Here is a 25,737-nt window from a genome sequence, read left to right as displayed (position 1 = left end):
CTAGTACTGATGATGGGAAAAAGTCTAAATTTATAAACTGTTCCAAATGATCATCTCTTCCCATCACAAGCAATGCTACAGAAATTGCTGCAAGGGAGGAGAGAAAGACTTTTTATATGCCCTGACAATCTGCAAAATCTTTTTCTCATTATGGCATGGAAATAAGCCATAATCCATAATGCAGCTGTATTTCAAGAAAGTTCCACAAGTTAGTCAATACTGTTATTGTGCAGCATAATGGCAATTTTGAGTTCAAGGACCAGAAAATTTAAATTCACCCTCCCCATACACATATGGAATTGTGCTTCCATAGAGTCAGTGGGATACATGTATAATAAATTATTATTATTTATAAACATGCAAAGACATTCTTCTAATCACATAATAGAGGATTTTGAATTAGAATGTGATTGTGATGGAGTGGAGAGAAGGCATTGCAGAGGAGCACCAAATAATGTAGTTTAAATGCTACCTTTGTACTCATTGTTAGTTGGTTCTGCGAGCACGATGAGTATCAAAAATGATGATTATTAAACAAAATTTTCCCATAAAGAATAATGTAAATAAATTTAATGCATACGCCAACCAAAGACAATTCACATTTTAAGGCAATATGTAAAAAGATAAGGTTGTATATCATTACTTTACATGACAAATAAACCTAAAAATTAATAAATACTTAGATTTAAAAAAACCAAAAAGTTTACTTTATCTGTACTGATGAGAAAAAAGTGCAAAAATAGACAAAAAGACCACAGAAGCTAGGATAAGATGCAAGGGGATATACACAGGGTTCACCTGGAAAGAGTAGTGAGTCATGAGGCAACCAACACCAACAAGTTCTAGCTTGCGCATTGAGTAGCAAACAAACAACAAATACTGGAACAAAAGTTTCTAGTCAAAATGCACCGAGTGCCATATTTGATGGGTTTCAAAGCAGTTAAATACCAAGGTACCACTGTAGATAGTTTGTGAGAGAAAAAGAGGGTGAGGAAAGTGCCTTCCTAATAGTTCCCAGTGTATGTATTTTATTTACAAGTAGTCTACTTCAGATTGGCAAGATGTCTGCTTAGCAGTAAGGAATAATAAAGAAATTTGCTTAGAAGAATAGCAAAATATCTTCTTTAAATTTTTGGAGCCTAATACTATTAATAACCTATACGACTATTTCCATCTAGTTACATTGAACAAGAAACAATAAATTGGGGGGAAAGGATATATTATCATGCATCATCATCATCACAACTATCTCATTTATCTTTATCTTTTTTAACTTCATGTACTGTGCTAGGTTTTATTGGCTCGCATCCAAAATGAATCAAGGCTTTTATTAATATAAAAACTGTATATTACTTCTGACCTTTGAATGCTACATACTACAGAATTTGAAATTTATATTTTGTCAAAATAGATTTTAGATTTTTTTTTTAATTTTAAGCCTCACTTTTATTATTTTTGTAAATAGCTCAAGGCCAGTAGCATATCTAATACTCCTTCTTCTTGCTGTTTTTCCCACAACAGACCTAGGGTGTGGGTTGGGCTGAGGGAGAACGTCCAAAGTCACCCAGCTGCCTTTCATGCCTAAAGTGGTACTGGAACTCAGTCTCCTGGTTTCTAGCCTGGTATCTTAACCACCAGATCAAACTGGCTCTTATAAATAGAGACAAACATGGATTTCATGATTTACAAAAACTGTGGAAACAAATATTACATAATTGTTTTTCTCAACAATTATAAAAGTGAGTCTACATAATTCAATGCTTTTAATATGTAACTTTTCATCTATTCAGTTTTAATATTGTGAATCCATTTCCATACTACTGTTGATCTGTTGTCATAAATACTTTGACAGATTTTTTGTAATCCCTATGTAAACCCAGTTGAATTCAATATCACTTATTTAAGAATCAAATGTAAAGAGATTGTCTTTCTGCTTGGTGGATTTGTTTGCATTGGCAAAAGCACAGCTATACAATTCTGATGCCTGTCCAATATTGGATTGTGGTGTTAGAAAGCTCAGAGAGATCTATCAATAATTTAATATCATCAGATGTTGTTTGTCTTGAGTATTTAAAAGCAAGAAGCATTCTGGAGAAAATGGGGTTATAATTTTCCTAACAAGAAAATGATTTGAGTGCAGACAACATTCATTATCTTTTTCTCAGGTATAGTTAGGAAGAAAGAATTTGGATCTCAGCATACATTTGCTGTATAAAAAACTATCTGGAACAACTTAAAACACAACATGGGGAAATTCAATTTATTTTTGAAAGCTAATACGTCTAAGCAATTGCAGAAAAGAGATACTGTACTATTTTATTGATATATTCTGAACATCACTCCAAGTACTGCTATAAAAATGAGATAAGATAAAATTCTATTTGTATCACATAATTCTTTTAAAAGTTCTTCACCATGGATTCCAGTACATCTTAACATAATGCATTTGATAGATTTCTGAAATGAACTATTTAATCTGATTTATTTAAAAACAAAATATCACAATATGTTAAAATTCTTTATTGGATCATAAACATACTATGAAGAGAAATTCAAAAATTCATTCTTCTGTCCGGAATTTTGTTGAAATAAAACAAAACCATTTCTTATTTCTTTCTCATAAATCTATTCTTTACTTCCCTCTTTTTGCCAGTATAAGAAGATCTAGAGATACTTATCTATTGTTTATTTATTAATTAAATTTATCTACCCACCTAGTTCACATACATGACAAAGTAACTCATATAATCAAAACAATCACAAAAAAAAACACAAACAAAATATGGATAACAAGAAAACAACAACCCCATTGTTGTTTAAAACTAAATAAAAACTATAAAATATAAGGACAGGTGTTGTGGCAGAAAAGTCTCCTCCAGATGTCCCTCCTTAACAGAAACGACCTAGCCATCATTTTTGCCCTAAGCCACGGGTCGGCAACCCGCGGCTCCGGAGCCGCATGCGGCTCTTTGAGCCATCTCCTGCGGCTCCGGAGCCTCCTCCTCCCCCCTCCCCCTCCCCCCTCCTGCTGCCCCTCCAGGCTTCAGTCCTGGCTGGGGCGGCAGGAACATCACTTCCTGGGCCGTCGAGCCGGCCACGTGTCTGCCCGGGCCAGGTGGCAGTCTTGGCTGGGGCGGTGGCCGCGTCTCCCCAGGCCAGGCTGGGTGGCCTTGCTTCCTGTGCCGTCCCTGGGCCACTCACCCGGCCATATATCTCCCTGGGCCAGGCAGGCTGCAGCAGGGGGGCATCACTTCCTGGGCCGTCCCCAGGCCGTTCCCTAGGCAGCCGAGCTCACCATGCATCTCCCCAGGCTGGTCCATGGGGTCCCGGGCACCTTTCAGCGACTTTTACCGCTTCCTGCCTCCGTCCCCTCCCTGCCCCTTTGGCGCCGTCTGCCTTTCTTTCTCTCTCTCTCTCTCTCCATCTGGAGGGGGGGCAGAGGAAAGAGAGAGGGTGACTTGTTCGGGCAAAGAACCAGTGGGGGACAAGGCGAGCTAAGTCAAAAGACATGGAACTTTTGTGCTAGCTTCTCCCGAACCCTTGTTATCCCTGCCACAAACTCAGCTCATCCGCCCTCACTCTCTCCTCTCCTCTCTGCGAACGAGGCTGCTTGCTTCAAATGGCTTGCTACCGAGGCCTGGGAGCCAGGCAGGCGGGTAAGTCTCGATCGCAGTATTTTGTTGCTATTGTTTTGCGCACGCGTGGCGCTGGCTGGGAACAGAGCCAAGCAAGCTCTGGTTGGAAGTCCCTGCAACTTAGGAGCCAGGATTTCCCCCCTCTCAATCCCAAATCCCAAGCAGGATTCACCACTTTGGGATTGGAAGTGAGCTGCGAGGAGATGGTCTGTCTCTTTTCCTCCCCTGCTCCCTTCCGCGCCGGCTACTGAGGCTCCCTGCTGGGTGCAGTCGGCTTGAAGCGGAGGAGGGGCCTTTCAAAGTGTGACATTGCAATGGATGGGACAGCCTTTCAGGAGGGTGCGGATGAACTGTAGCTCTCCAGATATTGCTAACATACAGCGTTTGCTGTCCCTGCAGCAGAATTGATGAGAGGTGCTGGCATTTCTCTTTGTCAGAATGTGGTGAATCTACATTGCCCATCTCTAAAGGAGGAAGTTAAACGTTTTGGTAGGTGAACTGGTTCTGTTAGTAAAGGGGGGGGGAGGTGAAGAGAAAAAGAGAGGGAGAGAGAGAGGAAAGAGGGAGGAAAGAAAGAGAAAGAGGAAAGAGAGAGGGAGAGGGGAGAGAAAGGAAAGAAAGAGAAAGAGGGAGAAAGAGAAAGGGAGATGAAAGAAAGGGAGAGGGGGAGAAAAGAGGAAGTGAGAGGGGGAGAGAGAGGAAAGAAATAGAAAGAGGGAGAAAGGGAGGAAAGGGAGAAAGAGGAAAGGAAAGAGGAGAGAAAGGGAGAGAGAAAAGGAAAGAGGAAAGAGTGAAAGGGAGAAAGAGGAAAGGAAAGAAAAAGGAAAGAGGAGAGAAAGGAAGAAAGGATAGAAAGGGAGAAAGAGGAAAGAAAGAAAGGGAGAGGGAGGGAGAGGAAAGGGGGAGAGAGGAAAGAGGAAAAGGAGAAAGAGAGGAAAGAGAAAGGGAGAAGAAAGAGGAAAGAGAAAGGGAGGTAGAGGAAAGGGAGAGAGGAAAGGGAGGGGAAAGAGAAAGAGGGAGGGGGAGAGAGGAAAGAAAGGAAAGAGGAAAGAAAGCAAGAAAGAGAAAAGAGAAAGGGAGATGAAAGAAAGGGAGAGGGGGGAGAGAGGAAAGAAATAGAAAGAGGGAGAAAGAGGAAGGAAAGAAAGGAAGAAAAGAGAAAGGGAAAGGAAAGAGAAAGAGGGGGAGAGAGAGGAAAGAGAGGAAAGGAAAGGAGAAAGAGAAAAGAGAAAGGGAGATGAAAGAAGGTGAGGGAGAGGAAAGAAATAGAAAGAGGGAGACAGGAAAGAAAGGGAGAAAGGAAAAGAAGAAAGAGAAAAGAAAGGGAGAGGAAAGAAAGGGAGGGGAGAGAGGAAAGAGGAAAGAAAGGGAGAAAGAGAAAGGGAGATGAAAGAAAGGGAGAGGAGGAGAGGAAAGAAATAGAAAGGGAGAAAGAGAGGAAAGAGGAAGAAAAGGGAAAGGAAAGAGGGAGAAAGAAAAGAAAGGGAGATGAAAGAAGGGGAGGGAGAGAGAGGGGGGAAAGAAATAGAAAGGGGGAAAGAGGGAGAAAGGAAAAAAGGGAGAGAGGAAAGAAAGGAAAGAGGGAGAAAGGAAAGGAAAGAGGAGAGAAAGGAAAGAAAGGGAGAAAGAGGAAGGAAAGAAAGGGAGAGGGAGAGGAAAGGGGGAGAGAGTAAATAGAAAGAGGGAGAAAGAGGAAAGAGAAAAGGAGAAGAAAGGAAAGAGAAAGGGAGGGAGAGGAAAGAAAGGGAGAGAAGAAAGAGGGAGAGGAAAGAAAGGGGGGGAAGCGCAAGTGCCCCCCTCTCTCTCTCTCTCACACACACACAGGGGGAAGAAGACTAGCAGACCAAGGGCAGAAAGAGGGAAGGGGAGAGGGAGAGAGAGAGAGAGATCCTTTTGACATCTAAAATGAAGATAAGACTGCATATATCCACATATATATGGATATATGCAGTCTTATCTTCATTTTAGATATCCAAAGGGTTTTGCGGCTCCCTGTGTTTTGTTTTCAGTGGGAAACGGGTCCAAGTGGCTCTTTGAGTATTTTGGGTTGCCTACCCCTGTCCTAAGCAAATAGTATAGGAAAGAGACTGGGGTCAGAAAAAAGAAATGAAGTGAGAGAGGGAGGGAGGGCAGAACAAAGGAAGGAATGAAGGAAGGAAGGGATCAAGGTAGAGATTCAGTTTGATCTCAGTGTACCTAAATGAATTTTAACTTGTGTTTATTTGAATGCAGCCTTTAACTTTCTATTTACTGTCTTTATCATTTCATTCTGTGTTGTTTTTAAAGTTTAAAATTCTTAGCAGTGTAATTTTCTCATTTATGTTACTAATTGTAAACAACCCTTAACAAATTCTATCTATTCTCTAAATAGTCTTAATAAGAAAAAGATGAAAAGGGACCATTGATTTTGTCCTCTTGTTTTTGCCATAAATAATTTCTAAATAATTGAAAACTCATTCATATTGCCAATATAGTTCTTTTTCTTCCATAAACACCAACTTTTTAATGCCTTAAAATGAACTAATGGCTTACTTGCTAATGCATTTTCAGATTTGATCTTGCAGCAACCACTTTTTTACAATGGAATCTATATCTTCTTGCTCCTTCATGATGTTTAAATTTTAGATTAAATTTCAGTGCCAGAAATTGCCCTAGGAGATCGGTAGGAGTGTGCATAATAATTGTAAAAGCCATAATTACTGGGGAAAAAAAACCCTGGCAGAGTAGTAGAGTGCATTAAGCATCACTCTGGTCCAAGTTATTTTTCAAATGTCTTTGAAAGGAAGGATGTTGGATAATTGGGCATCCAGATAGTGCAGCAAAGGTAAGTAATCAAGTGATTCATGAGGTGCAATTACTACTTTCCTAATCTTAGCATCTTTTTTTAAAATAATATTTTATTAATTTTCCAATTTTACATTGAGTATTTAAAAAGCAACGTGATGACTGGGTTAATCAATAGTTCAATAACAAAATCTTTAGTGCAAATCTCAGGTTACAACATCAGATATTTCTTCTCTTTTTCCCGTAACATTTACTGTCTCATATTCAAACTAGTACATTTCTAATTATATCAGCTCAATAAAAACATCATTATTACATTTATCAATAAATACATATCTTAATTATATTCAATCTTCATAAACAATCCATATCCTGTTATTAATTTTTAATTTCTCACCAATATTCCAGTTTAACCTTTGATAGCCATAATTTTCAGACTTTGGGTAACTAAGATTTTCCTTATCTCACTTCATAATAAACTATAATATCCAAAACACACATTTTATCTATTTAAATGTAATCTTGTTCTATTTCCTAAAAGTTATCTATTTCCCAACATATTAAAGAGAAGAGAAGATCTCACCCAGTTTCATCCACGTTGCTTTCAAAGTGCTTGATAGTAAGTTTGACTTCAGCTGTCAGCAGCTTAGTGACAAGCCATATTACTATGGCCGGCCTTTCCCCATTGGTTTGAAGAGCTGCCCTGGCTCAAACGGAAGGGCTGCTGCCCTTCCGCGATCAAGTGGGGGTCCTCTCCTTGTTCATTGCCCATACAGGGCAACTTTCGACCCTTTCCAGGTCCCCAGCGGGATAAAACGAGACGCTGGAGACGAAGCTCGCCTCCATGCATCCGCCAGGGCTGCGTTGGCAAAACGGAAGTCCTCTGTAGCATCTTAATTAATAGTACAGACAAATGTTGTTCAGATCTTTAAAAAAAGGGGAAGAGGCAAAAATTAATTACTAATGTTGATCCTTTCTTGTTCCATTCTTTGAATTAAAAAAGAAGACGAAAATAGTTATTTTTAAGTACACTTAAGAAAATGTTATCAAGAGGATTATTAATATTACAACAATTGTGAAATTAAACTGAGCAAACAATGGGTCTGTCCAAGGCTGAGAGTTATGGATGAATCTGCTTTTTTTACATCAAAACAGAAAATTATGAATCAACTTAATTGCCTTTTTTTAGCAACAAATAATAAAAGAATATCTTTGCCCCAATTTAAAAAAAAATTATAATTTCATCAAGTCATATTGCATGTAGTACAGCACACTTTAGATATAAAATTATATAAGTTGTTTGGTGGCTAAAATGATGAATTGTTTTCAGCATTGATAGCAATGTATTTTGCTCTTTTGAAATAGAACCCCAATTACATCCCTCCAGGGGCCAATGCTTTTAAAAAAATCTTGCTACACAAATTGGTCCTCAGTTTCTTTTCTTTTTGTCCATTTCAAAATAGCCAACTAAATCCTCTTCTTGCTGCTCAGCAGGCCAAGCTATTTTTGTTTCTCAGTCTTGATGGCTTTAAGATGTGTGGACTTCCAACTCCCAGAATTCCTCAGCTAGCAAATTCTAAGAGTAAATCCATACTTCTTAAAGCCACCAAACTGAGGAACAGTATGTTAAACCATTTGTCAATATAGCATTCTGAGTGGCCAGATTATTGTATATTTTTGTGCCATCATCCAGAGCAGAATTCAACTACTTGAATTTAAGTCAGTTAAAATATTTAATTTTATCTTAACTGTTTGTTGCATGGTAGTTGCTACTTCGTCCTAGAGACACATCAAAATTAATTCAAGTATTGTTTGAAAAATGTTAAACAATTGACCACAAATTATCTAAAAGCATACAAAGCTAAAATCTCAATTATCATATTTGACAGTGGCCACTAAATTGCAAAAAAAATATTCTGCCCATAGATTTTTAAAGAAAAAATCCAAAATCTCAATTCTCAAGGCAACATAAAAGGGTCAGTGTTAAAATAATGCACAGATAACTAAACAAACATCTCTTCTGATTTCCGTTAAATATTCCCTTTGGAAGAAGCCAATCTATTTCAACTTAAAATGAATAACAGAATGAGATAGGTTCACTTCTGGTGGGCTAAGCATGAGCATACTGAAGAGACTTGAATAAGAAAAATAAACAGATTCTACATTTGTTTCATTGTGGCACAGGGCATAGATGGAGCAGAAGAATTTTGTTCTGAACAGAATAATATTCCATATAATAAAATATATTCCAAAGGATGGATTGGTCAGCCCTAATTCAATGGCACAAGCAACCCCTTCTGAGATTCTAGTCCACCAAAAGGTTAGTAATATTTAGCACACGGTTCAGCTCAGAAATACACAATCGAATGACTGATGGAATTCATATGTATAAGAAATCACAATACTCTCGTCACATGCCATTCTCATCATTTAAAAGAAAAACCTGACATCAACTTGTCCATATTTTTAGATTTTAGGGAGAAAAAAGCTTAAGTCATTTATCATTGGAGAAAGAATATTTAGATTCTGCAAGATAGGAGCTCAGATTGAAATGTTCATTCCTTAAAAAAATGTAATTGGCACCCATTCTATTGGCAGCTTGACTCAGGCTAAGACCCATCTGCTTTACAATTTACATGCAGCATTTTATTTACTATAAAATGTTGTGTGATCTGTATCTTTGCTTCTTTTGACTGATTTATGGTTATATTGTTATGTTGTTCTTATTAACATTATTTCTATCATTTTTTTTATTGTTGTAAAGGCTGGTATTAATTGAGTAATAAAAGAAAATGCATTAATGGAAATCATTCACAAAGATAGATAAACATTTAAGGTCATAATTATACAGTTTCAAAATAAAAAGTCAAAGACAAACTCTTGACAAGACTGGAAGCTACAATTTGAAATGAATGTGCCTTGGAAAAAAACACAATGAAATTCATGATGCTGTAAAATGGAGCAAGGGAAACTTACAATTACTTGGAGACATCAGTGTACAATAAAGGTGTTCTTTGACACTCGCAGAAGTAGGCAATGTCTAATCCCCAAGGTATTGGTGAATTCCAGCTTTCCATAAGCTGTAAGCATGGCCACTAATGAGGGTTAATGGGAATTAAAGTGCAATAATTTCTGGAGTCATATAGGACTAACACTTGCTCTAGGAGTCCTCTGACTGCTCCAAGGTTTGATTGTCTCAGATTTCTGAAGGACATTGGTTTTGCCTTGTAGACTTCCTCTATTTTATTTATTTATTAATTAAAAATCTCAGCGCATGGTGACTCTGAGTAGCTTACAACATTAAAATGAAATCATAAATATATGAATAAATATATAAAATTCCATTAAAATTACAATATTACAAGTTATAACAAGATGGGGAGGAAGGGAGAAGAATGTATGGGGGATTGGGGGTGGTTGGGTGGGAGCTACTGTTAGTCAACCAACCACCTCCAGTGTGAAATTCCTCATCAGGGCCCCAAGCCAACTGACAGGAGCCAGGTCTTCAGGCTCTTACAGATAGTCAGGAGGGTGGGAGCCAATCTCACCTCAGGGGACAAGATGTTCCAAAGGACCTGGGTCACAGCAGAGGAGGCTCTTCATCTAGACCCTGCCATCTGGAATTCCTTGAGTGATGTGATTTGCAGTATGACTCCTCTGTCAGCATAGGTGGAGGGGGCCTGTCCCATAGGAGTGAGATACTTCCTCAAGTAACCTGGAGCCATGCCATGCAGGTTTTTATAGGTTGAACTGCACCCAGAAGCAAACTATTAGCCAAGGCAGCTCTCTGAAAAGTAGTGAAACATGGGCCATTCTAGGGGTATGCTGCCCCACTCACTCACACACACACAGGTAACTGTGGTCTAGTGACCAATATTTATTAATATTCCCAAGCAATTCCCTTCACCAAAAACCCAGAACTGTCCTGATCAAATCCAGCCATGAGCAAACCAAAGTTAGTTCACAGAGCAATGACCCAATAGTCCACAAGACATTTGAAAGTTGCTTAAACAAAATATCTTCACCAGACAAACTTAAATCCATCCAGCAAAACTTAAATTCACACACAAGAGAGCTCACGGGCAAGAAAAGTTCAGAGTCTCCAAGGCACAATTCAATTCCAAACATGGTGTCAATCCAGAGCAAAACAAGAATCATGACAACCAAATACACAGCTAGAAAACAAACATGTTGTTCCCAGCAACGCCTCCATCTGCCTACTGTGATAAATAGCCAGTTTCCAGTACAGCCCATCAAGATGGGCAGGGCCCCCTCCTCTCAAGTAGTCTGGCTGACTTTTTCTGCTCCTGCCTTTTCTCTGCCATATGTGTTCTCAGATCAGGTGCAGAAGGCAGTTCCTCCTCCTCTTTACTGGCCATCTGCCACTGCAAGGTTTCCCTAGCTGGAGCCTCATCCAAATCCTTCTGGCCAGCTGTTCACAGCCATCAATCAACTCAGTTCCTGATGTGCCAGGAATTGGCTTATCCTCCCCTGAGCTGACATCTGAGGAGGTATCTGGGGAATCATTCAAGGGAGACATCACAAGGGGCCCAAGGGATTGCCTGTGCCACTATACTCTGTACCAGTTGAAGCTTTGAATGTTCTTCAAGGATAGTCTTATTGCAGTAATCTAAGAATGAGATGACCAGAGCTTGAATGACTGAGCACCGGGATTCCTGATCCAGGAGAGGCTGCAACTAGTTTACAATTCAAAGTTATTCAAAGGTTCTCCCAGCTGTGACTGCTACCTGCTCTTTGAGCAGGAGTTGCAAATCCAGGAAAATTCCTAAATTGCAGATTGGCTTTGTCTAGGTTTGTCTGTCCCTCTTCCAGAACTAAAGGTGTCAGGGTCCTGAATCTTGAAGCTCTGTGTACCCAAAGACATTCAATCTTGCCAAGGTTCAGCCAAAGCCTGTTGTTGCCCACCCAGGCTCCAGACACTATGAGAGGGCAGCAAAAACATCACTTGGGTCACCAGGGATGGAGATATAAAGATGAGTATAATTCGCATATTGATGATACCTCAACCCATTGTAATGAATGATCTCACCCACTGACTTCATGTAGATGTTAAAAAGGAGTGGAAGAATATTGAGCCCTGCGGCACATCATAGAAGAACAGCTTTTCTCACTCTCTTATCAACATTGATTGGGATCAGACTTGGAGAAAGGAGCCAAACTAGTACAAGACTGTGCTGTTCAGCCCCAGCCCCTGTAGCTGGCACAGTACCATGACTGATGGTATCAATGGCTGTTGAGAGAAGAATATCAATTTCTATCTGCAATTTCCTCCTTTCTTCCTTTCTGCTTTGTTTGTACTTTGTTGACAAACTGGCCCTTGCAATTAAACTAGAATCTCAGGTTTCGCACAACAGGAAGATTCAGAAAACATCTTTTAGGAATCCTTGAGTGACTGCCTCCTCTATTTATGGTTGCTATTTTTTCTGAAATTTATCATCATCTCCTTTAGCTTTTCTTGCTTTTATGGATTTCCTTACAATATCTGCAGCTTTGATGGTGAAAGCGTCTCATAAGATCCTGAATAGCAAATAGAAATGTCTAACTTGGTAAAGTAGCGCAGAATGACATCATAGTAACAATATCTGAGAAAACCTTCAGATTGGAACCTTTTTAATTCCCATGTTTTAGTAGAAATATACTTTGTAAAAATTCTGCTAATTATCTCCAACAAAATTAAAGCTTAGGGAGTTTTAATAGAGGATTGTGTATTTTCTAATTATATTAGAAAAAACTAAGCTGTGATATCATGAATATTTCTCAAATATAATTTCAAAATGTCAGAAATAACATTATTTTGACCACAACAGAAATAACAGTTTTAACCCTAGTGTGTTTTCCTTTTAAGGAAAAGCTTACAAAACTATTTTCTTTCAAAATCTCTATATATAGATACAATAACACTGAATTAAAAAACTGAAGATTGCCCAGGATTGTTTGGTTTATCTGGCCAATAGCAGTTAGTGACCATCAATCATCCTTATGTTCCTCTTATTTATTCATTTAATGAAATATTGATACATCACTAACTTTATTTTGTTCCCATCTGCTTCTCCCCTTTTAGCCCTGCTAGTTTTTTCATGGCCGCATTCAAAATAAAATAAAATAAATCATTATTTTATAATAAATTTATTTTAATTAAAATAAAAATATGGCTTTTATCTACCAATGTAATCAACAGAGGTAGCATTCTGGAACAATATTTTGGGAGCAAGATTACCTACTTTTTCAAAGGTGGTTCATAGTGCATCTCGGAGAGAAGTTGGAGCCACTAATGTCCAGAGCTGAAAATACCATTGCACAAATAGCCCAGAGGTCTGCCAAGTAAAGTTTACTTAAGTCCTGAAAGTTATGCTTTACAGTAAAACTTTGGCACTCACTCAAGCTAAGAACTCCAGAAAGGGAAGATATAGCTGATTCCCAAGCTTTCCTGATACCTAAGCTGTTGCTGTAGATAAGCTACAGCTGGCATGAATGGTATTGGCTGCTTAAACAACTATTCACATGAACAACCTAATATAATACCACCTGGAATCCAGAATAACACAAATCTGCAGTATGACCCTAAGCCTATTTATTCCAAAATAAGTCCTGCTGAGTTCAATGGGCTCCAGTTCATAAAAGCATGTTGACAGAATTGAATAGAAAAATAACTCTTATCATTCATAACACCTTGCCAGCTGGAAGGAAAGGATCCATAGCAGGATTTGCTACTTTTTTTTTTTTAAAAAAAGAAAGTCATTCAATTGTCAAAGAAATCAAACATTCTCAATCTATATTTTTGTTTCTGTTGAAATTAAAAGGTTTTCAAAGATTAACAACTGGTATTTTATAATATTTTAAAATTAGATAGTCTTTTGTGTCTCGTACTATATTAAACCATAGATAATATAATGAACACAACTGTATGTATTTTTTCTGACCTTTATATAGTCATTGAAAAACTTGCTAATTGAAGATTTGATCAAAAAATACTAAAGAATTGCAAAATAGTTATTCTCCCATCCTGAGATCTATGAACAGTATATTAACCTAGAAATAGAGAAACCCTGGTTGACTATTTAATTTCAAATATCTATTTAATTTCTATTTAATTTCAAATATTTATGCACCATTCTTTATCAAACTCCAAAATAGCCCAGTTTTTAATATTACATAAATCATACATAAGCCTACAGAAAACATCACCCACCAACACTATAATGGATTACCTTTAAAACTTGAATAATTAAACCATTATTATGTGTGCCAGACATCCAAAAGTGCAATCTTATATCTAATTCCTAACTCCTATTGAATAAAATGAGTTACCGTATATGCCGGCGTACAAGGCGACCCGGCGTATAAGACGACCCCCATCTTTGTCGCCGGGCCGCATTCCTAGAACGTCGTCTTATACACCGGAAACCACCAGTATTTCCCGTGTATAAGACGACTCGGCGTATAAGACGACCCCCATCTTTGGCGCCGATTTTGGCGCTTGTGGAAGTCGCCTTGTACGCCGGCATATACGGTATTTTAGAGTAATGTGATTGTGTCCTGGTACATCCATTTGTTTAGTGACCAAAGAAAGAAAAAAGTGATTTATGACCATTTTTCACATGACTGTTGCAGCATCCTCATGGTCATGTGATCAAAATTTGCATGATTTTCAACTGCTTCATATTTATGATGGCTGCAGTGTCCTGGGATCATGTGATCCCCTTTTGTGACCTTCTGACAAGCAAAGTCAATGGAAAAGCGATTCATGTAATCATGTTACTAGCTTAACAATTACAATGGTTCACTTAACAACTGTGGCAAGAAATGTCATAAAATAGGACAAAACTCAACAGTTGTCTCACTTAGCAACAGAAATTTTGGGCTCGAGTAAATGGAGGACTATCTGTATTAAAGAAAGGAAGATGCATTCCCAGTACTGTATACACAGAACTGGAGGATTAATGAAAGAAAGAGAAGGAATATCTCTGTATTAGGAAATAGATTTTAAAAATGTGTTTTTTTTTCCCCTATGGGCTCAGCATGTTTAAACCCCACATGAATAGAGTTACACTAACATACAGTGGGGTGAGTTGAAAACCAGCAAAAAAAAAAAAACCTGCAATCAAAATATTAATATTATTAAAACATTTTTCCTCAATTCCTAGGATTCAGATGTAACTTGGTAGTCTAGTTCCACTGAAGCTAATGAATGTGATGTTTTGAACTGTTGATGACCCTCCAAACAAGAGCCATAAGGGATTAGACTTATTTATCCCTTTTCAATTAATGGTGAAGCAGATGCTTCTAAGAAACCCATAAGCAGCATTTGAAGGTCAGTCTTTCTCCCATCCGTTTCCCAATAAACCAATACTGTGAAATTGAACCTGATTTGTAACTATAGCTAGAAATCCTCTGTATGGATGTTGATGTTATATAGGGTTTGGGTAATGAAACATATGCAAGAAAACAACCAAGCTCAGAGAGCAATGAGGACTCCTTTCAACCTTGAGCTACAAATATTCTCCTTTTGTGATACATTTTTCAATTTGAAACTATTTTTGGCGGTGATTTCTACAAGTTCTCTACAAACTCTGCCAAATATACCTTTTTGATGGATGTTTGACTCTTCCTACACATCTGACTCATTGGATATCCTTGGGTTTTATTAGTAATATCTCACCAACAAAAAAGCTAATAGGGACTAACAAAGGACATTAAATCTACTTGGGGGGGGGAATTACTTAAAAACAACTGCTTAAAAATCACTGAATTTTAATCAGTGCTAATTTGCATTTAATGGCAAATTGTAATCTGTTCTTTTATCTGGACCTATGCCAGAAGCCAAAAGAGAAGCAGCAAGCAGGATCTTCCAGCAGAAACTTCCAGTCATTAGTTGACTTAGAAGGATGAAGTAAACCCATGTACTATACAACAAATCTCTGGGTTTTTTTAAAAAAATTCTAAAATGGAACATAAAACTATGTTTCCACTATTAGAATATAATTCCCAAATGGAATAGTGTATTGATATTTGTTACCCGGATATCTTACCTTACTGGAAAAATAGATACAATGATCTGCTTTGTCTTTGAAGGGCTGGGTTTTTCAATGTCTTTGCTCCCTCTTCTGGCTTTACTGAGCAATTTCATTATTTGAACAGGAAAAATACATAAGTGCCTACTGTCCTATATGTACAGAAAGCAATCTAGGAGTGAGTTTTGTTCTATTTTTTTTAATTGTCAGACAATGCTATGCCAATCTTGTCAACAGAGATGTGTCTCTAAAGGATCAAAAAGAGCCAAAGGGCAATCTGTACTATATGCATTTAGTAGGCACTTTCTTTCAAAACCATAATCCATAACCCAGGAAAAAATATTTTCTTTAAAAAAATGTTTTGAAATTTTTTTGCAGTTAAATTCAGAAATGGGCCTATTTTGATCGTTATCAAGATTTAAAGAACATTATTCCTATGAATTTTGGGACTAAAATATTTTTTATTTTTCCTTTAAATAATATTTATTTATATAATACAGGTAATCCTCAACTTACAACTGTTCATTTAGTGACGGTTTGAAGTTACAACGGCAATAAGTGACATGAGCATTTTTCAAATTTACAACCATTGCAGAATCTCCATGGTCATGTGATCAAAATCAAATACTTGCCAACTGACTTACATTTATGACAGTTGTTATGTCCTGAGGTCATGTAATCACCTTTTGCTATCTTCTGACAAAGTTAATGGGGAAACCAGATTCACTTACAACTGTATTACTTACTTAACAACTGCAGTGATTACTCAGTTGTGGTTGTAAGTTGGGGACTACATGTATATATTTCCCAACTTCCAAAGACTCAAGACTCACACAGAGTAAGCATTACAACAATAACCCAGATCTGTGATCAGTACCCAGGGCTATTTGGAATAAGCACAGAATGGGAGCTCCCTCTAATTTAGGAGGCAAGATGTTGTACAGGATGGAGGCACCCACTGCTTTCGCTTACTATGGGATAAGAATCCTTTCTGTGATAAATCTGAAGGTAATTATTGTCAAGAAAGATGACCCTCCAGGCACAGGGGTAAAGAAGAATTAGTAAGTGGACTGAATTTTGGACTAATTGTAAACTTCTGAGTTATTTTCCAGGGTAACTCATGGAAAACACATTGCAATAGCCTAACTATAGATGTTAAGTCACTGTTGTAAGAGACTTTCCTTCCAAGAAGAGTTGCAACTCACCATCTGAAACTGAGCAAAGCCCTTCTGGACACAATCTCCTTCTGTTGCTCCATTGCAATTCTCTTTCTTTACTTTTAATTCATGAGATCTAATGTTCCATAGTGGTTAGTAGGTTTATGGAGAACTAATTGATTTGGAAAGGAATGTTCTGCAGAATTTCAAAATGTTTCATTCTCCTCACAAACCATCTCCTCTATTCCATGCTATTCTGAAATTAGTTTGGCAATTTCCAGCAGAAAATCTACTGAGCTACAAAGAGTCTGTTGTGTCTTGGTGGTCTTCCACCCCAAAACAGGAGTGTTTCATCAGCAACTCCATGTCAAAGACACCTAGGGACACTTCTGAATTAGATGATTAATTTTCAGAAACCACCAACCAGACTGGAATGATATGATTTTGGGGAGACCTGACAGAATTCAGAGAGTGAACAGAGCATGTTGGAATGCTTCATATGTTCTTTTCCAAATTGTTGGGTTCTGTACAATTCCAGTAATCAGAATGTCAGACTAATTCTGGCCTGTGAGGTTGGAGAGTCAGGGTTCAAGGCTTTGGCAAGAGGGCCCAATTCAGGCCCTTTCTATATTAACAAAAATAGCAGAACTGAACTTGAGAGTTTTTGTTAAAACTGAGAATATCACTTAAGCTGTCCAATTTTTTCATGTAAATGGTTCTGAGGCTGAATTGGTTATTTCATCAAAATGCAATTATATCCTGGAAAATAGGAAGAAGGAATGTTAGGTATGTTTGCCACCTTATTTATAAAAATAATAAAAGTGGGATATAAATAAATACATAAATAAATAACAATCAAAAACAAATTTACTTCACATCAAACTTTTGGTCCATTCAAATGGGGTCATTGATGGGATTAGACTGGGGAAATGTTGGATATTATAGGCTAAGCATTTTCCATATGCGGGACCCAAGCATAAGTGGCTCCTGCTTCATGCCAAAGAGCTGAGTGTGACTCATATGGCAAATGAGATCAATGCAGTGGGAAAAGGCTGACTTCATGACTGCAGATTATGCGCCCTGTTGGATAGCAGACAGTTTTGTACAATAGAAAGTAGGTGTGGAGAGAACCACTATTATAAATACAAATTTCTAACCAACTATGGAGTTGTCAGTTGTAGAGAAGAAAATACAATAAAGCTAAGTTTTATTTAGGAAGTAACAGTGACAGGAAAGCCTAAGTTACTCAAGTTTGTCTATAATTAAGAGGCTGCAATGCCCTATCCTCCTTTATGGAGAAGATTGGTTACATGGGTCACCTGAATTGCACAGGGCAGAGTTTTTTGAGTAAGAAAGTTATTGCCTCAAGAGTATTAATTTAGCCAATAGGAAACATGCTATGCAGAGATATGGAAAGACTTTTAGATAAGAAAATAAATTAAAATACTAAGTCCCTCTACTACAGTGCTTCTCTGAAAATACCCAACCAGAAAATAAGCCCTAGTCTAATTTTTTAAGCATGATCCTAATATAAGCCCTGCTCCAAAAATAAGCCCGTTAAGATTATCGTCAGCCCTGGAGGTGGGGTAGGCATGGCTAGCACAGGAGGTGGCAAGCACGCAGGGGCTGACTGTGTCTGGCAGCAGTCATAGCCCGGGTAGCGCAGGTGCGTCCTACTGGGCCAGCAGCTGGCGGAGGCAGGCAATCCTGAGGTGCCACATGACCACCTGCCCTATCACGGCTGCAGGCAAGCCAAAAGATAGAGTGGGCGACCAGCCACAGGTGGCTCCATCAACCGGCGGAGGCAGCGGCAGGCGATCCTGACGTGCGACAGCACCGGCAGCACGTGGAGGAGGCAGGCATATTCCCTACCTCCCCCATGCCTCTGCCTCTACCTGCTGCTTGGACAGGTAATCAACTCACCTACGCTGCACAGGCTATATAGCCCAAGTGTGCTGGCCAAGGGGCTGGTGGGCTGGGGCTGCTGCCAGACATCATTGGCCCCTGCATGTTCGCCACCTCTTATATGCATGCCAGGGGGTGAGGCACCCGGCTGGGCTGATCACCTTGATACCGTGTTTTCCCAAAAATAAGCCCTAATGTGTCTTTTGGAGCAAAAAAAAATATATGAGACCAGGTCTTATTTTTGAAGAAACATGTAATCTCTACATCTACTACTCCTAGTGGTCAATAGATTAATAGATGCCAAAGATGCATAAAAAGCAGAATTCTAACCAGTTCAACATGCATTATTTATTGGCATGAATTACACTATTCAGATTGAAATCTAATTGAATGGAATAGTTTTGTTTGAAGGGGGCCAGCACTAGGATCATGTCAGCACACAATGGAAGTGGTGGTCTTAAGAGACAAGTGCTAATTCTGATTAAATTGCAAAGGAAAGGGAGGGGTATAGATTAGTCTCCCAACACCTAATTTCTCAGAATGTTGCTACCCCATAGAACTCTTCTTGCCTCTAAGACAGCAACTCACACAGGTGAATGCGGCAATGCTTCATTTCTAGCAGAAACTCATGGCCGAAATAGTTCTGCACTTGCATTTTTTTGAATAAAATATGGGCAATCATGTTGAGAGGGATTTGTCCTTGTTGAACTCCAAAGAGAAGTTGAGCTCTGAGAATTAATCTTGGTGGCTTGAGTTCAACACTTACACACTCGGGTCCTAACTGAGCATTTGCCAGTCCTATGATCAAAGATAAAGGGAACAATTTCCCACATTGACAATTGCCTCCAGTAGAGAAAACTCCTGATTGCAGAAGTCCAGGTGGAGATTAGGATAATAGTTGCTTGGCAACATCATTTGCCCACTAACCCACTTGACTCTGGGCAGATGATGTAATACATCATTCACACTTGGATGGTAACTTGGTGATGCCACCAGTCTTGAAGATGAATCTTCCCTTGCCAGATTTCCCTAACCTGCCATTTAAGGATGAATGAGAAAGTTTCTTCCACTTTCCAAACTTTTGGTAGCAGCAGGTGAAGATATCAAATCATCTGAATCACAGAAAGCCAATCACTTAGTGGGAGGAAGTCATAATCATAAGAATCACCAAATGCACCTTTCATGAAACTCACTTGGCTCATCTGGTGGCCCTTCAGTGAGCACTCGCATGGATGCAAGTCCATGCAATTCATGTTGGCTGTCCCTTTTGTTTCTGAACAAAGAATGGATAAAACTTACACCAGAAGAAAATTCCAAATGGGATGATCTAGTTCTTGCACACCTGAGTTGCAGGGGGATTTATTCACCATCCTGCCCCTGCCTCCCTACATTTCCTCAGTTCCACTGAAATAGTTCACTTACCTTCACACTGGATAGTAAGGATATTTAGGGGTCCTAATTCCTGACCTATCTGGATTAAATAAGGTGCACAGATGTAAAGCCACATATATAAATTCAAAGTATGCATACACATAGCATGTATTATATGATGGTAATATTCTGTCCAACAACAAATTATTTAGCCAAGACAAAAGAAAAAAGATGATCCTTCTCTTTTCCATTCAGCATGGTATTACCCAACTGCCTAAAAGATAAGTCACTATTTGTTTTTTTCCTAAAAGATTTCTGTAGAAAAACTACATGTTAAGGTGGGGCGACATCTGAGATAAAATTTGGGAAGTTATACCAAAGATGTGTATGTGTGCATGAACATGCACCTGTTTAGGTTTCCATAAAAATGATTGAAATGCAAAAAATGATATATGCTAGTTTAGTTGGTCCACTGCTTAGAGGCATCTGGGTATTCTGCAGTTGCTTTTAGTTTCTGCAAATGATGATACATCTTTGTCTATATAAGCCATGCTTTTGTGAGCAGTTCTGCTTTGACATTGAAGTGTATTGTTTCATAGAAGTCACCTCACTGAGACTCAGTGATAACATGATTTGCATCTTGGTAACACTTAACATTGCTTTGAATCTCCCTGTTCCCCTTCCCCCCCCCCCCCCCATGGCCAGAAACACACCCAGAAACTCTTCTAGTTACTAGACATGTCATCAGAGAAGACCTCAGAAGCCAGATGAATATTTTACTTTGCTTTTTAGAATATGGAGGCACCAATGCTTCACAAATCAATGTTAAAGGGTGTTTAAAGCATCGAAGATAAGTATTCCTTCAAAGCCCTTTTTTTCTTCAAAAATAGTAAAGCTCACTTATAAAAAATAATCAAAAACAAAACAATGACATCGATAGGATTTTAATTACATGATTCAGGTTGCAATGTAGTTGTCCTGACAATATTCTTTGAAGCCTGATTGCACAATTCTATAACTTATGATAACAAATACATATTTTTTACAACCATCCATGATCAAAGTTCTCTGGTTGATGAGTAATATTTTTAAATGTTAGATACAATGCATGTAAAAATAGAAAGTTTAAGATCTAATCTCATCCCAGAGAATGTTTCTGTTTGATAAAATAAATAAGGCAATAGACAGCCATTATTTAGCAGTGGCTTCCTTAAGATATGCTATTAAATCTGTCCTCTCTTTCTTACTCTTAAGGCCAGTAAAGACCATCTTAGTTCCTGGAATATACTTCTTCGGGTTTTCCAGGTACTCCATCAATGTATCGTCTCCCCAGATTATACCTATGAGAGAACATTATTACAATAACATTGTAGAATTAAATTCAAAATAATTTATATTGTGTATCAGAATCTCTGTATTATTCTTTTCTAAGTGTCCCTATTTTTTAATTTTTTATAGCTGAATAAAAACAATTCAACAGTATGATATAGTGATTAAGGTGCTGAACTAAAACTCAGAAGATCTTGAATATCCTATACCTCAAAACTGGCTGGGAGATACTGACCAGTCACATTCTCTTAGTTCAACTCCCTCATGGGTTGCTTTGAGGCAAATAGGACACATTACATATTATGCCTACAAAATAAAGTGAAGATATGAATCTAATAAAGAACAGGAATGAAATATTAAAAGTTATACATAATAGTGATTAAAATAAAGAAAAAAAAACAGAAAAGGAACAAAAAATCCATATAATTCAAACTAAATCTAGCTCAATTATTAGCAAGTTATTAGGTGGGCTGCCTTGTACTGCCCAAATATCTTACCTTAAAATCTATAGACAGAGACAGAACACTAGAGTAGTTTAAAGAGATAAAAAGGAACATAGAACTGTTTGCTTCCCACATATTTAATACCTTGCAAAATAGACTATAGTTAGAAACAGATTTAAGAGTTAGAAAAAAATTAAGATTGTTTTAGGTTTATTTTAGAAGACTGACAGATATGCTGAAATGTTAGACCAATCATTGGTTATTGTTACAGTAGTTCAAGTGAATGTAGTAAGGAAGTCCAAACATATTTAAACTCTGAAGAAATGTTTTTTGAACCATCTAGCAATACAAATATAATATATTGGTTCACATATAATTCACATTGTGCCAAAGCAAGCCAAATCAAGGAAGAAAAAATAAACTTCCCAAGTACCCAACAAATTATAGTTAGAACTAATCATTTAAGAACCCTGGTTAGAATTTGCTTTTAAAAATTCTTCTTCCAACTTCTTTGTGTTTTGTGTCATTTTGAAGATGGGGATAATTTAGAATACTTTATCATTCTGAGTGAAACTAAAGGTTCTAAAACTTTACAATGGGACTTTAGTATAATTCTGTTACAAATTCTTTTCCTAGTAAAATTCTACCAGCTATCTACATCAGTGAAAGATACTCCTGCACTAAAATTATCTTACTTAATAAGTAGGTTTCTGCTATCTACCTCCTTGTATCAATGCATAAAGTCAGGAAATACAGTGACCTGGATTGCATCATGAACTAACTGAAGTCTAAATCTCCAATTTAGAAGGATCAAAGTATGCAATTGTCACTAAAGAGGACTGTTGCTCACTGGCTAAGGAAATATGGGAAGTGGGGCACCTAAGGGGCAAGAATTAGGATTCATTACATTCCAAAAAGTGTATTAAATCTGAAGGTGATATCTAACATATACTAAAATGCCCCTAATGTATATTAAAATACTGTTATCCATTGGAGTGAGAATCCATTTTGTGTGAATGGATGTTTTTAAACATACAACAATCCTTTGGTAATATGTCATCCCCTTCCCATTGTCATTGCATTTGCTTTGCAAGATGAGTATAAAACTTTCATTTTACCTTTGTTTTTGTTGGCTGCTGTATAAGAGTAACCAACAGCTTGACCAGTTTTTCGACCAAACAGACCATGTAGATTGGGACCAGTCTTGTGTTTGCCTCCTTCCTCTACTGTATGGCAGGTTCCGCATTTCATAGAAAAGATCTTCTTGCCCTTTTCAACATCTCCCATTGTAAATGCTGGAGAAAAGACATTATACATGTCAGCTGGAAGAAGTATGCGAAAATGGATAGAAATGCAAAGCAGGAGGCATTCTGAAACATTAGTTCATGCACAAACATTAAAAATGGAAGTGAACTGCCAAAATGTATACTTTCCTAATGAATGATATGCTTTAGTACAATAAATTTATTAAAAGCATTTCATACTTCATGTTTCCAATTGCATAAAAGTGACATGAAAATTGTAATGAAGTTTACAAAAAAAAATCACTATATGCTGAATGATTAGGGTTACGAGCCAATTTCCATTTCCAGCCTGGTCCCAGACCCCTGTTCTAAATACAGCTTTTGGATAAAAACCTAGCAGCATACTGTCATCACGCTCAAAATAACATAATTGGAATCAATTAAATGATCAATAACTCTAATGCTGAAATTGTGCTTCTAGAAAAAATGTATGATGCATTAATATGCACTTTCATTGAAAATTATTTTCAAATAAACACATGCACTTAGGATATTCTGCAGAAGTGTGCCAAATATATAGTATCAATGCATAAATTATTATAGAAAATATTACTGCAAGTGAGCAGAATTAAGCACATTGATTTAATATCAAAACGAGGTCCTTATGTAGTACCATCTGCCAAAAACTCCTGATTCAATTTAATAAATTATTCAATGACCCTGACTATGACCTCTAATCGACACAGAAACCATTACTTCCACTACCAGGAAGCAGCGAAGGTTAAATCTGCTTACTCCGTCCTTCGTTGTGAATGAATCTTATTTCCAAGGGAAACAATCCCAAGAGGCGCTTCCTCTCTCCTTTAACCAAGTCCACAATACGGAGCAACGGTTAAAAGACGGCAGAGATACCTTAAGACTCCCTCTGCCTAAAGACTCCCCAACATTGGTCTCGCTGGGATGAAGTGCATCCATTGGGGAGGTATTAAAGCGGCGCTCTTTTTAAATTTTAATCAAAGTCACGTTGAGCCGCCGCCCTGTCCTCCTTCCTTCGTCCCATATAAGGTCAGATGGCGCAGCAGGCAGCGTGGGAGCGCCTGCTTCGTCTCTTTTGGAAGGAAGGCCTGACTCCTTCAGTAGTCCCAGCGGGGAGGGGGCCGCTTGAGATGGACCCAGCTTCCTCCACGGGTCACTTTCCTGGTGTATTGTACTACAATCCCCATTATCCAGAACTGGGGTGATGGGATTGGTAATCCAACACGTCCACGGAGTGACCGATCGGGGAACAAAGCAGTTCCTCACGTCCAAGCGACGCAGCGAGGATCCAAGGCGGAGGGGGTTCATTCCGTAGCCACGTGGAGCCGCGAGCGGTCTCTTTGAGGTTCTGCGCAAGCGTCGCCGGCGAGCCTGCTGCTCTGACCTCGCGAGCCCTCTGTCCCCGATCCGCCAATCCGCATCAGCTCAGAGCGGTCTCCGGCTTTTCCCACCAAGTCTTTTTTCCCAATTTCGGAAAGCTCCGCGCAATCTTAGGATGGGGAGGGTTGTCTTTAATTACCAGGCTAAGTCGAGGATTGCGTGTAAGAAATCTGCGGTACCGCACTCGAGCCGATCTTCCTTTCTCAGCCGCACCGTCTCTACCCAAGGACACTTGGTACGCAAGACTTTGTAACCGGTGCCTCTGCAACCAAACTCCCTGCTCGTCTATTGTACATCGACCAATCAGACGCTAGATAGAAGCAAACTATTGGGCCAGCTTGGTGTCTATCATCATCTAGCAAAGTAGATTGAGTTTCGAGGCATGTCTGATAAGCCGGTCTGGTTTTGCGCAATGGGGAAGGACGTAGGAAGGGAGGAAGCTACGCATGCGTATTGGGTCGCTGTGACAAGGTCAAGACTACTTGAAGCCGCTATGCCTTTCACGATTTTTTTTTTCATAAGGGTCATGTGAGTGAACTCTTTCGCCGGCAAAAAATGACGTAAACGAGGATTCCTCGTGCAAGGCGAGGAACTTGCTGTTCTTTTGGCGGCAAATAGGTGATAGTGCAGTGGATGGGCGAACGGATAATGATGCAATTATCAAACTACTGAGATAGAAAGCTTTTCTTGCACATTCAGAGTCAGTTATTAAGTCCGGTGTATTGGAAATATACATCTGGTTTGTAACACTAGATTGTGGATAGTGTTTATATTATTGTGTCCAAATTGGTGACAGACCTCAGAAGACCTTGGATGACTTCTAAAGCTAAGCAAAATTGAATAAGATTGTATTTGGATAGGAGACCACCAGGGGTACAAAGCAAAAGCAAATTTGTACAAAAATTGGGCTTGACTCAGAGCAGACTTTCTCTTCTGTTACATTTGGAGAGCCCATATTCATCCCCATGCCCCAGAAATCATCAGTCCTGCTCAAATAAAAAATGGGCACTGGAAAAGTTTACAATCTTGAAGGGACAGGATATATCTATAGTAGCCAATAAGAGTGGTCAATCCTAGCCCCAGTATGTCACCATCACTACAGTCACTGTGAAACACTAGAAACAACCTACAGATAGTACTTGCTTAATGATCACTTCTTCAAAAACTGTTCAAACTTACAATATGGTTCTAAATGAGTACTAGTTACAATCAACCCTCATATTTACATCAGTCGCAGAGTTCCTGTAGTCATGTTGCAAGCCAGATACATGGTGCTGAGTTCACAATTATGATTTTATAGCAACCTGCTGTCATGTGATTGTCATTTGCGATCTTTGCTAGATTCCTACAGCAAAGTCAATGGGGAAGCCAGCAGGAGGTTAGAAATGATGTACAAATGACATCTTAATTATCTGCTGTGA

General features: G+C 38.5%; 1 protein-coding gene across 2 annotated transcripts; it reads right to left on the bottom strand.

Annotated features, from left to right (window-relative positions):
- Positions 1-6,966: 6,966 nt before the first annotated feature.
- LOC120307356 (cytochrome c) lies at positions 6,967-24,613 on the bottom strand. Of its 2 annotated transcripts, XM_039342059.1 has the most exons (3): positions 24,456-24,613; positions 22,775-22,951; positions 20,813-21,224 (listed from the first exon to the last, which is right to left on the bottom strand). In XM_039342059.1, the coding sequence occupies exons 2-3, from the start codon at positions 22,941-22,943 to the stop codon at positions 21,076-21,078; spliced, it is 318 nt and encodes a 105-aa protein (XP_039197993.1). In that variant the 5' UTR covers positions 22,944-22,951; positions 24,456-24,613; the 3' UTR covers positions 20,813-21,075. The 2 variants fall into 2 exon arrangements, with proteins under 2 accessions (XP_039197992.1, XP_039197993.1); XM_039342058.1 differs by lacking the exons at positions 20,813-21,224; positions 24,456-24,613 and adding an exon at positions 6,967-7,345 and having other exon boundaries at positions 22,775-22,908.
- Positions 24,614-25,737: the final 1,124 nt, after the last annotated feature.

This window comes from Crotalus tigris, unplaced genomic scaffold, assembly GCF_016545835.1.
Source record: "Crotalus tigris isolate CLP2741 ecotype Arizona unplaced genomic scaffold, ASM1654583v1 scf7180000017774.6281472, whole genome shotgun sequence".
Lineage (NCBI taxonomy): Eukaryota > Metazoa > Chordata > Lepidosauria > Squamata > Viperidae > Crotalus > Crotalus tigris.
The sequence above is the reverse complement of the archived record's forward strand: the minus strand, read 5'-3'. Positions and strand labels throughout refer to the sequence as shown.

Bases quoted from the DNA above. Each gene is read 5' to 3' on its own strand.
- LOC120307356 (XM_039342058.1), bottom strand. From the start codon at position 22,902: ATGCGGAACCTGCCATACAGTAGAGGAAGGAGGCAAACACAAGACTGG. The intron at 7,346-22,774 runs GTAAAATGAAAG...CTTTTTTTAAAG, and splicing joins AGCAGCCAACAAAAACAAAG to ATCTGAACAACATTTGTCTG.